Below are 14,000 nucleotides of genomic sequence, written 5' to 3' on the forward strand. Positions count from 1 at the left end.
AAAGTCTGAAAATTCTGAGAATAAAGACGTAACATTATGAGAATTAAGTTGGAAAACAACGAGAATTAAGTCGTAACATTACGAGAATAAAGTCTTAAAATTCTGAGAATAAAGACGTAACATTATGAGAATTAAGTTGGAAAACAACGAGAATTAAGTCATTAAATTACGAGAATAAAATCGTAATATTTAGAGAATAAAGTCCTAAAATTATGAGAAACAAGTTGTATTTTATGACAACTCCTACAAGAAGCATTTTCTTCACTATAATGAGTAATGTCGAGCAATATGTAAAGGCTCTGGTTTGACAAATAAGAAAATCTTTTAGCACCAACATCAAATTGGTCAGCATCTCAAAGTGGACTCAGGTTGCTGTTTGGTGGAGCTGGTCGGCCATCATATGCTGGTTGTAGCTCAAAGCTTTCTTTCTGAGACGGGTTGTTGTATGATGACTTCAATCTCATAATATTGCAATTTTTTTGTAATATTACAACTTTATTTATCGTAATATTACAACTTTATGCTCGTAATGTTACGACTTTATTCTCAAAATAAAAAAATTCTCTAACTCCGTCGTATCAAAGTTACCCTTGGACGTTAATGCTGATGATGTTCCTCCAAGCACCGCTTCTTTTAGAGCAGCCTTCTGTCCTTCTAATTCAGTCAGAATGATTGAACGCTACCAGCCGCCTGGTCTTCATTAGCAGCCTCCTCTTCTCTTATTGTCAATTAGCGCCGAGGCTTAAACACAGTTTTCATGATTAAAGTATTTTTCATTAACTTTCATTACCTTTGCAGTTAATTGCATTTCATCTGAGGTGTCTTCATAGGAACCTGCACTTGATACACAGTTCTACAATAACAAAAGTGAAGCAACAAAGATTCGCATTCTGGAAAGCTTTTGGTTTGGTTTAATTAAATATCCCATTAAAGTAATACAGATAAAGTTAAACTTATTAATTAAATAATTTAATGTTAGTATTTATTTATTCATCTAACACATGATTTAAATATGAGATATATCATAAAATGCTAATTAAATAAATGAAAAAATATATAAATTAAGTAATTAAATGGTTACAGCTGTGTATCTACGACCTTTTGATAGTGGTGGTAAATCATCAAATGAATCTATATAAATGCAAGCCCTCGTCAGTAGGAGCTGTTGCTCGTGTACTATGTTTGTCTGTTTGGTTGCAAATTTTCCTTGGTTTGCAGGAAATTCTATCCGCACAGGTCCCGAGGGGCGTTATGGAAAGCTAAGAGTGCCACAGTTTGCCCATTTTACAATCCGTTTGGTTAAAAAGTCATTAAAACAATGTAAAATGTGGTGCAAATCTTATTAAAATGCAGTTAAATGAGCTCTAACTAATCACCCTAAAAAACACTTGATATCAGTCATTGCACGCAGCTTTTCACGTGGTAATGTGCATCGACCACTGTAAGGGTAAAAGACAATGTCCAATTACCAAAATGAAACATTTTGCTGTATTTTACTGCATTCTGATTAACCAAATAGCATTTCTTTTATGACTTTTTAACTAAACATATGGTAAAATGAGTAAATTGTTGCACTTTAGGCTTTCTATAGGGAGTGGAAGCCTAAAATTACCTAATTTGGTGGCGTGCACCTTGCAGTTGCGACAAGTATAAACAAAGCCTGTCTGTTATTTTTCAGGTCACAAGCTGAAACGTTTAGGAGGCCCTGTCTTAGAGAAATCAGAAAAGGCCAGCTGTGTGGAGCCAGGTCATGGTGTGCTGCTTCACAAATATGCATAACGACAGAAAACTAATATCTGTATTTGATCTGATGCCCATTGCATGCAAAATATAGCGTAAGAGATTTTTGATGGTGTCTTTTTCAACAAGGCAATACAAGAATTTATCTAAAGGTAAAGAATTACTCACTTCACATTTTTGCTAAACGACCTCTCTAAAATTGTCTCTGTGTCTTTATTAGTTTCTTATCCATCACTTTATTGGAGATGGTAAAGGAGTATATTATGGGTATTCTCAGTGCCTTTTTATAGCCGCCTGATGGAGCTGGAGAAAGTACTCTGGGGAGTTTCAGAAATGGTTGCCGGCTAGCTATAAAGCATAACAAGAGAGAGGAAGCTGCAGTTAGATCTTTGAATATGCTCATATTGCGATCTTTAATATCACTGCGTATTAAAATTTCATTCATATCTGAAGCATAAAAAAATATCTTTAAATCTATTTAATAGTTTCCCCTACTTCTGGACAGAAATGCTGCCACTTCACATTTTAAGATAAAAACTTGCAGGTTTCAAGGCTATTCTGCAGCGTCAATACCCACTGCTTACCTTTGACCCTGTAGCTATGGAAACCAACCCGTGTTCCATTAACAGATGGTAACAGGGGACAAAAATGAACATGGAAAGTAATAAAGAAATGCAAGCGAGCCAAAGGAAAGGAAGAGGTGAGAGGGATGGAAATAAGGTGTGAGGAACAGATGAGCAAACAGAGGAGGGGTCTACAGTACGTGGTTCTCTCTCCGTCTCCAACTGCAGAACTTCAAAACTTGTTATTGGAAGCGTCGTGTCATTAGATCAGAACATTTACAACCCTCTGATCGTGGGATGCTTTTAATACTTTTAAGACATGAAAAACATTTACTACTTAAAATCAGCAAGGTAAATATACCCTGTAAAACAAAAAATATCCTTTTTTTAAGGAAAAAAAAAACTATTTTTAGTTGTGTAAACCGAAAAAATGAAGCGTGATATATTAGGGATAATAATTAAGGTTTTTAATGCAATTAATGCTGTTTTAACTTTATGCAATGTAATCAAATAACTGCTGTGCGTTCAAATCATGGTCAAACACTCAACTCTGCACACATTTTGAATAAATTCACATATTCCATTCAAAATATAAGAATATATTGACAAAAATCGTTCAACTCCAAATCCTATCATATCTAAATTAAAACTCTTGACTAAACCACTGAAACTCAGGCAGCTACTATGTACATGTAAGAAAATAAATGAAAATGGTTGAAAAACATAATAATATGAAACTTCAACAGGAAAAGGCTAAATTGTGATGTTTGACAACCAATGTTTATTTTGAAGAGTTTGAGACGAGGTCACATGTCCCTGCGATGTGTCTCTGTTTGGCGGAGGGGGTAGTGCAGACTTTGAGTCTGCACTGTGGAGCGAAACTGCCGCCAGCCATCTTCAAAATTATTATCATGGCTTATGGCATTTAAATAATTAAAAAAAGTTTTTTCATCTTTAAAATAATACTAATAATACAAATGGCTTAAGATGCTCCCAAATATAACATTTTTATGCGAAAAACTTTTTGTCGAATGGGTGAGGAGTGCAGACATAGTGCGATACCCCGCCTCACTGCAAATTCAAAGAGTTTGCAAACATATAAATGATACTAAAAACCAAACGCATGCAAAGGAGGTGGAAAACACAGCTGTTTACGACTTTTTCAAAGCTTCTTCGTGCCGTACAGGAGCGACAGTCATTTCTTTGCAGGAATTTTTCTACAATCTGTTGATAGTGGTGGTATTTATGGGCTAAATCATCAGATTAAAATAAAATAGATAAAAGCAAACCCTTGCCAGTAGGAGTTGTTGACCGCTCACCATGCTTGTCCGTGTAGTTAAAAATGATCTAGTTCCACAAGGAAGTAGGAAACACAGCTGTTTACAAGTTTGCCAAATCGCCTTCATGCTGTTTGAAAGCGACAGTAATTTCTTTCCTGGAGTTTTTCCACAACCTTTTGGTAGCGGTGATACTTATGAGCTAAATCATGGGATGTCCCTAGGTGTTTACATCTGGGAATCCTCAACAGCAGTAGTTGCTGCTCGCTCGCTCGCTATGTTTTCCATGTGTATCTGTAAGCGTATTTACAAATTTTCCTAGCTAGGACATGTGCAAATTTCGTCCATATGGAGCAGCAACCCAGAATTAAATAATTTGGCCCAGGGACGTGCACAGATAGACACTAGGTGGTGCTAGAGTACGTGTACTTTTTCCCCCTGGACAATAAAAGTGCCCTCCCCAAATCTTTTTTTTTTTTTACTCTTTGGCCCAAAATACCATTTATGAATTTAAAAGCCTATCAAACCAATCATCTATATTTTTGTAATTTTGCTCCTCGAGACATGTAGCAACGCCTCAATAAAGCTTTTCCTTAGTAAAGGGCCAGCTAATCGTCCAGATAATGAAACAAGCATATTTACCTCCTTTACCAACCAGTTCATAGTATATCGTTGTTAGTGGGCTCTACCAGGCGCATCTCCTAGATAAACTATTGATTTGCTGTAATGGTTCCTATTAGGGACTCCTTGATGTCATCTATTTGACTTTTTTATGACAACTACAGCACACAACTAACCTTTTATCTGTTAAACATTTAATTTAAAAGCAAAAATAACGCCAAATGATAACAATTCATAAATAATAACTTTTTATTCAGTTAAAGTGGGCAGTGTGCATGAAGTTGCATTTTCAATTTCATTTCTGTGTTTATTGACAGACATCTTGGACTGCAAGAAAATGACCTCAAAAATATCAAAAATTTTCTGAAAGTAACTGTATTTGTCTGTAATCTGAACAGGGAAATAAAATGATCTGTTAATGGAGTAAAAGTTTTTAACTTTGAAACAACATTATTGCATAATATGCATTTGAAATAAGATAATAGAGTTATGTTTTTTTTTTTCATATTTCAAATCTAAATCTTCTGCAAATTGTCCTAAATACCCAAAAAACTTAAATAAATAACAATTTAAAATCCACTAATATAATCCAGAATATCTTTAAATGACACCAGTGTGGCATTACTACCTATGGAATGTGGAACATCATTAAACGTCAGCAGGCGGTGTTTGGCTGTTGGCGGCTCCATGTGACGTATAATCCTGGTTTCCAACCTGAGCAACTGCCCCCAAAAATGAGCATTTGACCAAACGCACCAAGCATAAATCAAGCTTAAGGGTCTGCCTACAAAAAGAAATAAGCTGAAATAGCTACATCAAAATTAGATTTTGCAAGTAATTTCCCTTTAAATTTGAGTTTGGACAACCTTTTTCTCTCTCTCTCTTTTTTTTTTTACAGTGTAAAATGTAACATTTTGGAAGATGGCAAAATAAAAATCAGAATGGAACGGACAGACACAGATAATTAACTATTTAAGAATAAATTAAGAGTCAGGTAGCCAATTTAAGCAGTTTATTCTTGATTTCACGTCTTTTATTTTAAAAGTCAGATCTTTGCAGTATTTGAATGTTACACCAAAATTGGTGCTAAAAAAAAACAAAACAAAAACCTTCTGCCTTTTCTGCACCATCTCTTAGCCAGGCTGTCATCAACAGCTGGATGACTTCATAACACCTATTTAAAATGTTGTTAACGGCATCTTTAAAGCTATTCAGTGAGTTTTATATTTAACCAACCCCATTTAGACAAAAAAAATCTTCTGAATTTATATGCAAAAAGTCTAAATAGCACTTCAAAACATGTCTGAAAGATTTAAATGGGAAAAAACAGCTGCTTTATTTTCTGCTACATCCATATTTCTTGCTCCAGCATCAACCTTGGCCAATAATTGGAGCCAGTGGACAACATCCATCACCAGCCAAGAGGTACCAGACACATAAACAGGTGGGAGGATGCGCATTTGAAGCGGAAATACTTGGTTAAGTGGTTTTATCATTGAAGCTAAACAGCTTAACTAAAGTAAGGACCTTTGGAGGATTTCAGGTGATGTAACAGCTCAGCACAAAGCTTGATTTGCATCTTAATTACTGTCTGAGACTCTTGTTTAATTGATGTTTAAAAAAAACACAGCAGGTATTTCAAGCCAAAAATATCAGCTGAAACGAATATATAAAGTCATTAACTTTGTCTTAAAATTTCTGGTTTGAGGTTTGTTCAAAAAGCAAAAAAAAGAAAGTTGGCTTTTATCTAAGCAACATAAAAGTAAAACGTCATCTACATAAATCAACTTCATGTCCTTTTATTCATTTATTAGGGGAGACACCTCCACAAAAATAAAACACACTTTGGAGAGAAATTGAAAAGTTGCCAATTAGACCGTCCTGCCAGGAAGTCCATATAAATATAACAGTAAATAATGCATTAAATTCCGTGTAAATGAACTAAAAAAGCCATTAGAAAATCATAACGTCGACAATGTGAGGTGTTTGTTTAGATAAGAGCTGCTTGTAGCCAATGTGGATAAAATCTTTCTTCCTGGACTCAACAAGCACAGGAACATTTATCCATCTTCTTCAGCGAGCAAAACTCAGTGTCTAAGCTTCCAATTTATAAACACTGACTCTATTTGGCTCTCATCTGTCCCTCTTGTTGTTCTCAGACCGTAGGAGCGATCGATGTATGCCGAGAGGGGAAAACCAAATGGAGGAAGAGTAAGGTGACCAGATTCCTGCAATCTAATCTGGGGACATTTCCAGCTTGTAAATGAAAATAAATGCATATCGTGAAATTTAAAATAGGAAACGGGGACGGTGATGCTTTCATCCATTTTTACATATTTATTACTATTTAAACAACAAAAATCAAGTGTAAAAAAACAGCCAAACAACTTATAACTCTATTTAAATAAGATATAATCTAAAGGTCACTAATCAGTTCTAAAAAATCTTTAGGCAAACCCCTGTTGATCCCTTGAGAACCACTGAACCAGATAAACACCTTATAGTGGATTTTCAATTATTCTGTTTCATTTTATCTGAGTCTATTTACCAATGCCTGCTTCAGCCGATAGTCTGTCTTACTTTTTATTGATTATCTTGGTTTACGTTACATATCCTGTCCTCGTCTTTAGTACAATAAAATACTTCAAAGCCATTTTCTTTATTAACCTGGCACAAACCAAACATTTACCAGAGTGATCAGCTCAATTCAAATCAAATTAACCAATTAACACACTCACCATAACAAAGGGCAGCTGAGACCTGTTCTGATAACGAACTTCCTCAACCTTTTTAAAAGTGGTGCCTGTCACTACCCAATCCGTCCCGGAAGCACAATCAGTCCTGCTCATGCGTGAACAGATATACATCCGGGTTTCCATAAATAATATAATAATAGTACTGAAATTACTTATTTCTATCCTTAACTCACTAAAGAATGCTAATACACATCTTTAAAAAATGTTTTATGACTTTTTTGACACAATTTTGATCCTTTTTACATTTTCTTCGTTAAACTGCTTCTCTGACGTCATCATCAGACATGCTCAGAGCAGTCGGGCAAAATATGATAAAACCATGTTTATCTGCATTTCAGTTGTTTCTTTCTTTAGATTATATATATATATATTGATTTGAGGTCATATCGCTCAGCCCTAGGATATAATATAGCATATTATATATTTGTACAGTTATTCTAATAATAATCAGAGTTTAAAATTAAATGAAATATAATTAAATGTTCAAATGTACTTTATTTTGAAAACTTAACACAGCCCTTCTGTTAAGCTGTCTAGTGTATAAAGCTAGCTGGTTATAGTGGGCTGAGCTGCTCTCCAATGTCGGGAATACACTGCAATATTTTCAATCGTTGCACTCAGCTACAGCTCAAACTGTATGAACTTTTAAACCACAGGGTTTAAAAGTTCATAGGTCACGATGCATTTTCTCACACTGTGTGGCCCGACACTCTGATGCGATCCTACGACAACCAACTGAATTTCAAACACGTTTGATTTTCTCCCGACAATATGATTCCTGATCGGGTGTAGGTCATGAGAGGCTGATTGCTCCTCGTTAGGCCCTGTACAATACACGGCGCACCATGATGCTGAAATTCGGCCTGATTGAAAAAAAACTCCCACGACTGGAGAATCAGCCTGAAAAGGGCAAAAAATCGTATAGTGTATGCCTCGCTTAAAGCAAAGGAAAACAGGAGATATGAAGATGTCCAGTGTTGCCACCTTAGTGATGCTGTTGCTATAGCTGACGTCAGACCCACTTTTTTTCCAAAACAAGCGACTAGAAACAAATGTTGTGACTTTTCTGTCTTTTTTTTGCGTTTTTTCAACTTCATGTGGAAGCAGCCATCATTCTACTGTTACTGTCTCAAAGGCATAGGAACACAGCTACCGTATTTTTCGGACTATACGTCCCTCTGGAGTTTAAGTCACATTAGCCAAAAAATGCATTATGAAGACGAAAAAAAAACCATATACGTCGCACCGGACTAAAAGTCGCAACTTTTTATATATTTATATATATTAATATTCCATCAAATAAAATAATCTCCAAAGACAGGTACGTTAGTGAAAACGGTCCTCTCCTGAAGAAGAAAATAAACAACGCAGAACAAAAACAGGCAGAAAGTGCGCCTGTCCGATACGAGTAAAAAACAATTAACGTAATTCAGACCACTATATGATAGCAAGACCACAACACTGGAGATGAACAATGAAGTTTATCTTAAAAGAAGAAATAGGCCTATTTTAAAAACGCAAAACAAAACCATCTAATAGGGTCTGCAGCCTCAGGCCTATAGGATCAAGTTATTCGACTGTGGTAAGGTGTAAAATTTTTTCTTTCAGTGGTATTAATAGAATACATGTTGTTGCGTGCAATGGTACAAAGCGCCCCCTTGTGGTGAAAAAAAACACATATATGTCGCACAAGTCGCATGGCCAGCGAAACCATGAAAAAAATTGTTCAACTTATAGTCCAAAAAATACAGTAGAGCTTTTAATATAGTCTTTTCTTTTCTCTGAAAATAATGATTTCCACATTGCTATAATCACTTATTCACCTCTGATTACTGTCTTTTTTTTGATATTCGTGAATTTCCTAGAGGAAACCCTGCGATTAGACCTAAAAGTGCAGTACTCATTGTGGTTAGTGAGGACAGCTCGTTCTTTTTTTGTTTTTTTTGTTTTTGGTAGAAGAACCCAAAAATGTGGCTGCACAGATAATCCGCTGACAATGCCTTGTAAACAGAGATACTCTTGCGTAATCCACATCTGCCACTTTCACCTTAATGGAGAGACTGTTTCCAGCATCAGGGCCAAACCTCCTAACCAACTCCTGCTCTTGTATAAGCTGCTCTAACCTGGCACAGAAGGGTAGAGCAACTCAATCCCACGATCAAAGATCAACAGTTTGAAGGGCCGACTAGAAACACACAACGTGAAGATGAAGATAAACTCACAGCTGCATGATCAGGTAGAGGTGGTCCGGACTCTCATAGATGTCCTCCAGAGCCACAATGTTTTCATGCTTGATCCTGCAAAAGCAAAGACAAACCAAAAGAAAACAGTGAGTTAACTTTTGTCACTCTGTGGAAGGAACCAATCGGAAAGAAAAGATGATGATCGACTTTAAGAGAAGACCCCCATCTCACTCCCCATCCAGGGGCAGAACATAGAAAATTACTAGCAGCAGCTAGTAACATTAGCAAAACATCTTCATGCTAACTCTTCTTTCAAAGAGTTAAAAATTGGTTAATTAAATTCAATTTAATTCAATTCAGTTTATTTATATAGCGCCAATTCACAACACATGTCATCTTAAGGCACTTTCCAGTTCACCAGTTCACCCAGTCAAATTGATTCAAAGTTTTCCATCTAAGGAAAACCAGTTGAAAGGCAATCCGTCACACTAAGCATGCTTGTTGCGACAGAGGAGAGGAAAAACTCAATTTAACAAGAAGAAACCTCCAGCAGAACCAAACTCAGTGTGGGCGGCCATCTGCCGGGGCAGAACTGGGGTTCTGTTTTCATCACTAAGTAATTTAAAGGTCCCATATTATGCAAATTCACCTTATAAGAAATGCTGTGACAGTATGTGTCGTGAAGGTTGTGTATGAGTGAAAAAAACATTCACCTCTATCATCGTCTTTATAATTCTCTAAATACTAGCATGGCAGACAATGGCTATGTGGTCCTGAATCCGATACGAATCTGATCTTTTCAAATGCGACCTGTGTCTCAATGGCCAGGTCGCATTCATCCGACCTGAACGCCATTAATTCTCGACACAGGTTACTATTCTGGGTCTTGATAAGAAAAAGCGGCCAGAAGAACAACAACCATGGCAGACGATGATGCGGAGAGCAGTATTTATGTTTAACCATCTTGAAAAGAATGTATTTTTATGGTTGGGAAAGATTGCTAGATGCTACCATCCATTTTTACTTCTGTAAACACAGAACACGCTGGCCTGTGATGTCATTGCATCCTCTACTGCGCATGCGGGACACTTGCGTTGTACGACTGCAGTTCACAAAGGAGATCACATACAAGTCGCATATATTTAGAAATATGAACAGCAACGCAAAAAAAATCGTATTTCACAGAAAATTGGAATTGAGCATCAAGGCCTGCAGTGGGAACGTAGCCTTAGTCGGGGACAGGTGGTGCAAAACGACGACTGTCCCCGGAAATCGGGAATATCAGGTCACAGTACTTTGTATGAGTTAAGCTAACATTTGACAGTGAAGCTTGAATGAACATCATCTACACCATAAGTTGAACTCAAACATTTAAAATCAGTTTGCAGCTGCTGTAACAATTTTTTTTATTTTTTTATGTCCATTTATAAAAATGACAGCTGGTGACAGAGACGGCTGTTGGATATAAAGTCAGAATTCAACTCTTTAAGAAAACGGCTACTAGCCTGTAGATGCTTTACTAATTTTACTAGCTGCAGCTAGAAAGAAAAAACTTTGAATCCCAGATTAATCCCAGAAGTGATGGAGAAATGATGAGGGTGCTTTCACCAGCTGTTACTGTGTGTTACCCTCATAGCTTAAAGCTTATAAAATCCAGATTCAGCTCATGAGGGCTTGCGGTTTTAATCATCGTCTGCATTGTAAGTAGAGGTAATTCCCACAAACCCACACATGCACTGCGGGTTCTCAGGTGAGACGTCTAACACTTTTTTAGAGCGTATGAACCCTTGGACGGCAGGCGAGCGATGAGCCACAGAGCTACGACGTGACTCACGCCCACACCAACACGAGCCCGTGTTGAAAGGGGATAATGCATGGATTTAAGCCGTGTCTGGGATAATGATGGGCTGGCAGACAGCAGCCTGGGTGTAATGGTAGACCGGAGTCGGGTTGCATTCACAAAAAAAGCCTCTCCACGTTGTTACGAGCTGCTCTCATTCACAGATTTCTGTCACAGCTGTAGCAGCACGGTAAGACATCTTATTTTGGAAAAATAGGGTAAAAAAAAAAAAGGGGTGACGACAATCAGAGAATGTTTAATCATTTTGTTCCAATTATTTCAGTTTTTCACTCATTTTTTTCTCAGGATTTGTTAAATGGGGAAGAGAATCTTCAAATCTGGACCATTTGTTTGATTCCAGTAACACTCGGCTCTATTTCCCGTATTAGAACGGATCATTGAAGCTGTTAGATATCATTGAATCTACAGCCTAAGAAAAAATTCTGTTGCTCCAGGACTTCTCAATGACTGCTGTGTTGAAATGCACTGATCAAAACCATACTCTGTTACTCCAGTGAAAGACAGATGTTTTACCTCATGAATTAGATTGTGTTCTATGTGTCATTTTTCTAGGTTTTGTCCAAATATTGATATAAAATCATCCACTGTCCTCCAGCTATCTAAAGTCAGGCCCCAGAGGCAGCAGGTCTAGGAGGGAAAGGTGGGCAGTGTATGGAGTGAAGTCTGTGCCATTATTCTTGCAAGCAAATAACAGGTTTTTTTAATAGAAATTTGGAAAAGAAAACGCAATCCGGATATTAAACTTTTAAAAAACATCTTAACTAAAAAATGTTTTGAGAGTAATTTAGCTGTTTTCCAAGATGAAACCTAGGGGGAAAAAATCTATTTCTTTTTTTTTTCAAATTTGATATTTTCAAACTTTATTTATTTTAAAGAATGTGTATTCTCACATTTTATTGTTTTAAATTTCTGTTTTTCAGATGAGTTTTACAAATTGTATTCTTTTCAAATAGCATTTTGCAAACCATATTCTTTACACTTCAAGCCCAAGTACAGTCACTACTGTTAATAATTGTTAAAGAAAAAACATTTTATTAGTCAAGAGGGAGCATTTGCATCAGGCTCGACATGAAGAGTGTGATCCGTAAAATAATTTGAAAAGAATGAAAATTTCAAAACTCAGTTTGAAAAACAGAAATAAAAGAAAACAAAATATTTATTTGAAAAAAATTTAATAAAATGCATTCTCATAACCTTTTCTTGAATATATTTTTTAAAGTTTCATTTCTTGATTACATTTTTTTTATTATTTCAATGTATTAAATGTATGTTTTGAATTTCCATTTACAAAACTTGGATCCAAAAATGGAACACAATTCACTCCGTACAATGGACCTAATCTCAATAAACACGTTCTGGATTAAATTTACAGTGTTTTAATTTGCTAGAACAACCCTTTAAATAAAAGAAAATTCAACGACTTGATGGACTTGGATAAGTTTAGATAACATTGTTATTGTTTCACAATTTACAGTTTGATCATGTGATTTTGTATTGCCAAGAAAATATTTTCAGGAAAATAAAACCAACTTCCAAATCTTCATTTCTACAAAGTGAAAAAGCAACCCAGATAAAGATATTTGAGCTCATCTTTAGATTTATTTACCAAATTATAAGATTAGGGCTGCAACTAACGATTATTTTGTAAATCGATTAATCTGTCATTTATTTTTTCGATTAGTAATCAGATAGCCAAAGGTTCCTTAAAGAAGATTTTTTTACCTAAACAAACCAGCCTAAACTAAAATTTTTACACTTGAGGACTTCTGGATAGAGCATATTGACAATTGGAAATTGTTCTTATCTTAAATGCAAAAAGTCTGCATATATTTTTTTTTATTTGGTATAATTGCTGCTCAAGGTGGGTTGCTCTATCAGCTAAAAGCATGTTTTGAGTCTCCTCATTCCCATCAACAATTAATCGATTAGTTGACGATTAATTGATTTATCCCGATTAATCCCATTAATTGTTTCAGTCCTAGATACAACAGATGGCTTGGATTAAGATTTTTTTTTTTTAACTTCTTTTAAGAATACAATCACTTAAACAAATTATTTAAAAGCCTAATTAACTATTAATTAGGCTTTAAGGATTAGTGTCTTTCCCTTATCTCATAGGCCGATTTCTTTTCTCTGAAAAGAAGAAAATTGGATATTATAGAAATTTTTGCTGTGTATAATAAAGAATGAGTTATGCTTTATGTAGAATAATTAAGTAATTTTACAATTGGATTAAGTTAGAATGAAAAAGATTAATCTTTTAATCTTTATGGCTACATTTTGTATATATCTGTTTGCCTTGGGATGATATTTCCATGAGTTAATACTAAAAACTGCTTGCAAAGATATGTTATTAAAACTCCAACCTTTGCTTCCTGGATAATAAAAAAGTGTCATTTGTTCAGGTTCTGAGGAAATCCATTAGGTTTTCATAAGCCAAGCTTGTGAGTCTTAGACTCAATAGAACTGCTATGGATGCTCTGAACTGTTTGCAGTAATAACATCCATTTATCCAAATAAATGTCAGCATCTCGCTTTCTCTCTCACTCTCTCAACCACAATTTTCTCCTAATGTTCCACTGTAAAGACAAATTAGTCAACCAGTGGCTTTTAATTGCATCAAACTTCTCGATTGTTGCACCAGACTTGAGTGCGTCCCTTTAATAATTCCCTGTGAATGTATTATATTGTATGTGTTGGTTCCATCTCGACATATCCTTTATTTCTCATTTCAGCTGGACTTTGAAACATATTGAACCACTAATAACTGTCTTTGTCTTTAGAATCAGCCGTATAAAAAAAGTTTATTCAGTGCTCAATTCAATTCAAATCAGTTTTTTTTATATTGCGCCAATTCACAACACGTCGTTTCCAGACACTCTACAATTAAATCAGATCATCCAGTCAAATTGATTTAAAGTTTTCTAAGGAAAAACAGCTGCTTGCATCGAATCATCGAATTGAAGGCAATCCTAGACACCAAGCATAGAGGGATCGTA

At 35.7% G+C, this 14,000-nt stretch overlaps 1 protein-coding gene across 1 annotated transcript in view; it reads right to left on the reverse strand.

The window, feature by feature from the left end:
• The window catches only part of camk1d (calcium/calmodulin dependent protein kinase ID), an 88,811-nt gene that overhangs the window by 29,576 nt on the left and 45,235 nt on the right, over positions 1 to 14,000 (reverse strand). Inside the window, exon 3 of the mRNA XM_015392805.1 lies at positions 9,180 to 9,254. Within this exon, the coding sequence (XP_015248291.1) occupies positions 9,180 to 9,254 (75 nt within the window). The remainder of the gene's footprint in view (positions 1 to 9,179; positions 9,255 to 14,000) is intronic.

Source organism: Cyprinodon variegatus, unplaced genomic scaffold, assembly GCF_000732505.1.
Source record: "Cyprinodon variegatus isolate N-32 unplaced genomic scaffold, C_variegatus-1.0 Scaffold607, whole genome shotgun sequence".
Taxonomy (NCBI): Eukaryota; Metazoa; Chordata; class Actinopteri; order Cyprinodontiformes; family Cyprinodontidae; genus Cyprinodon; species Cyprinodon variegatus.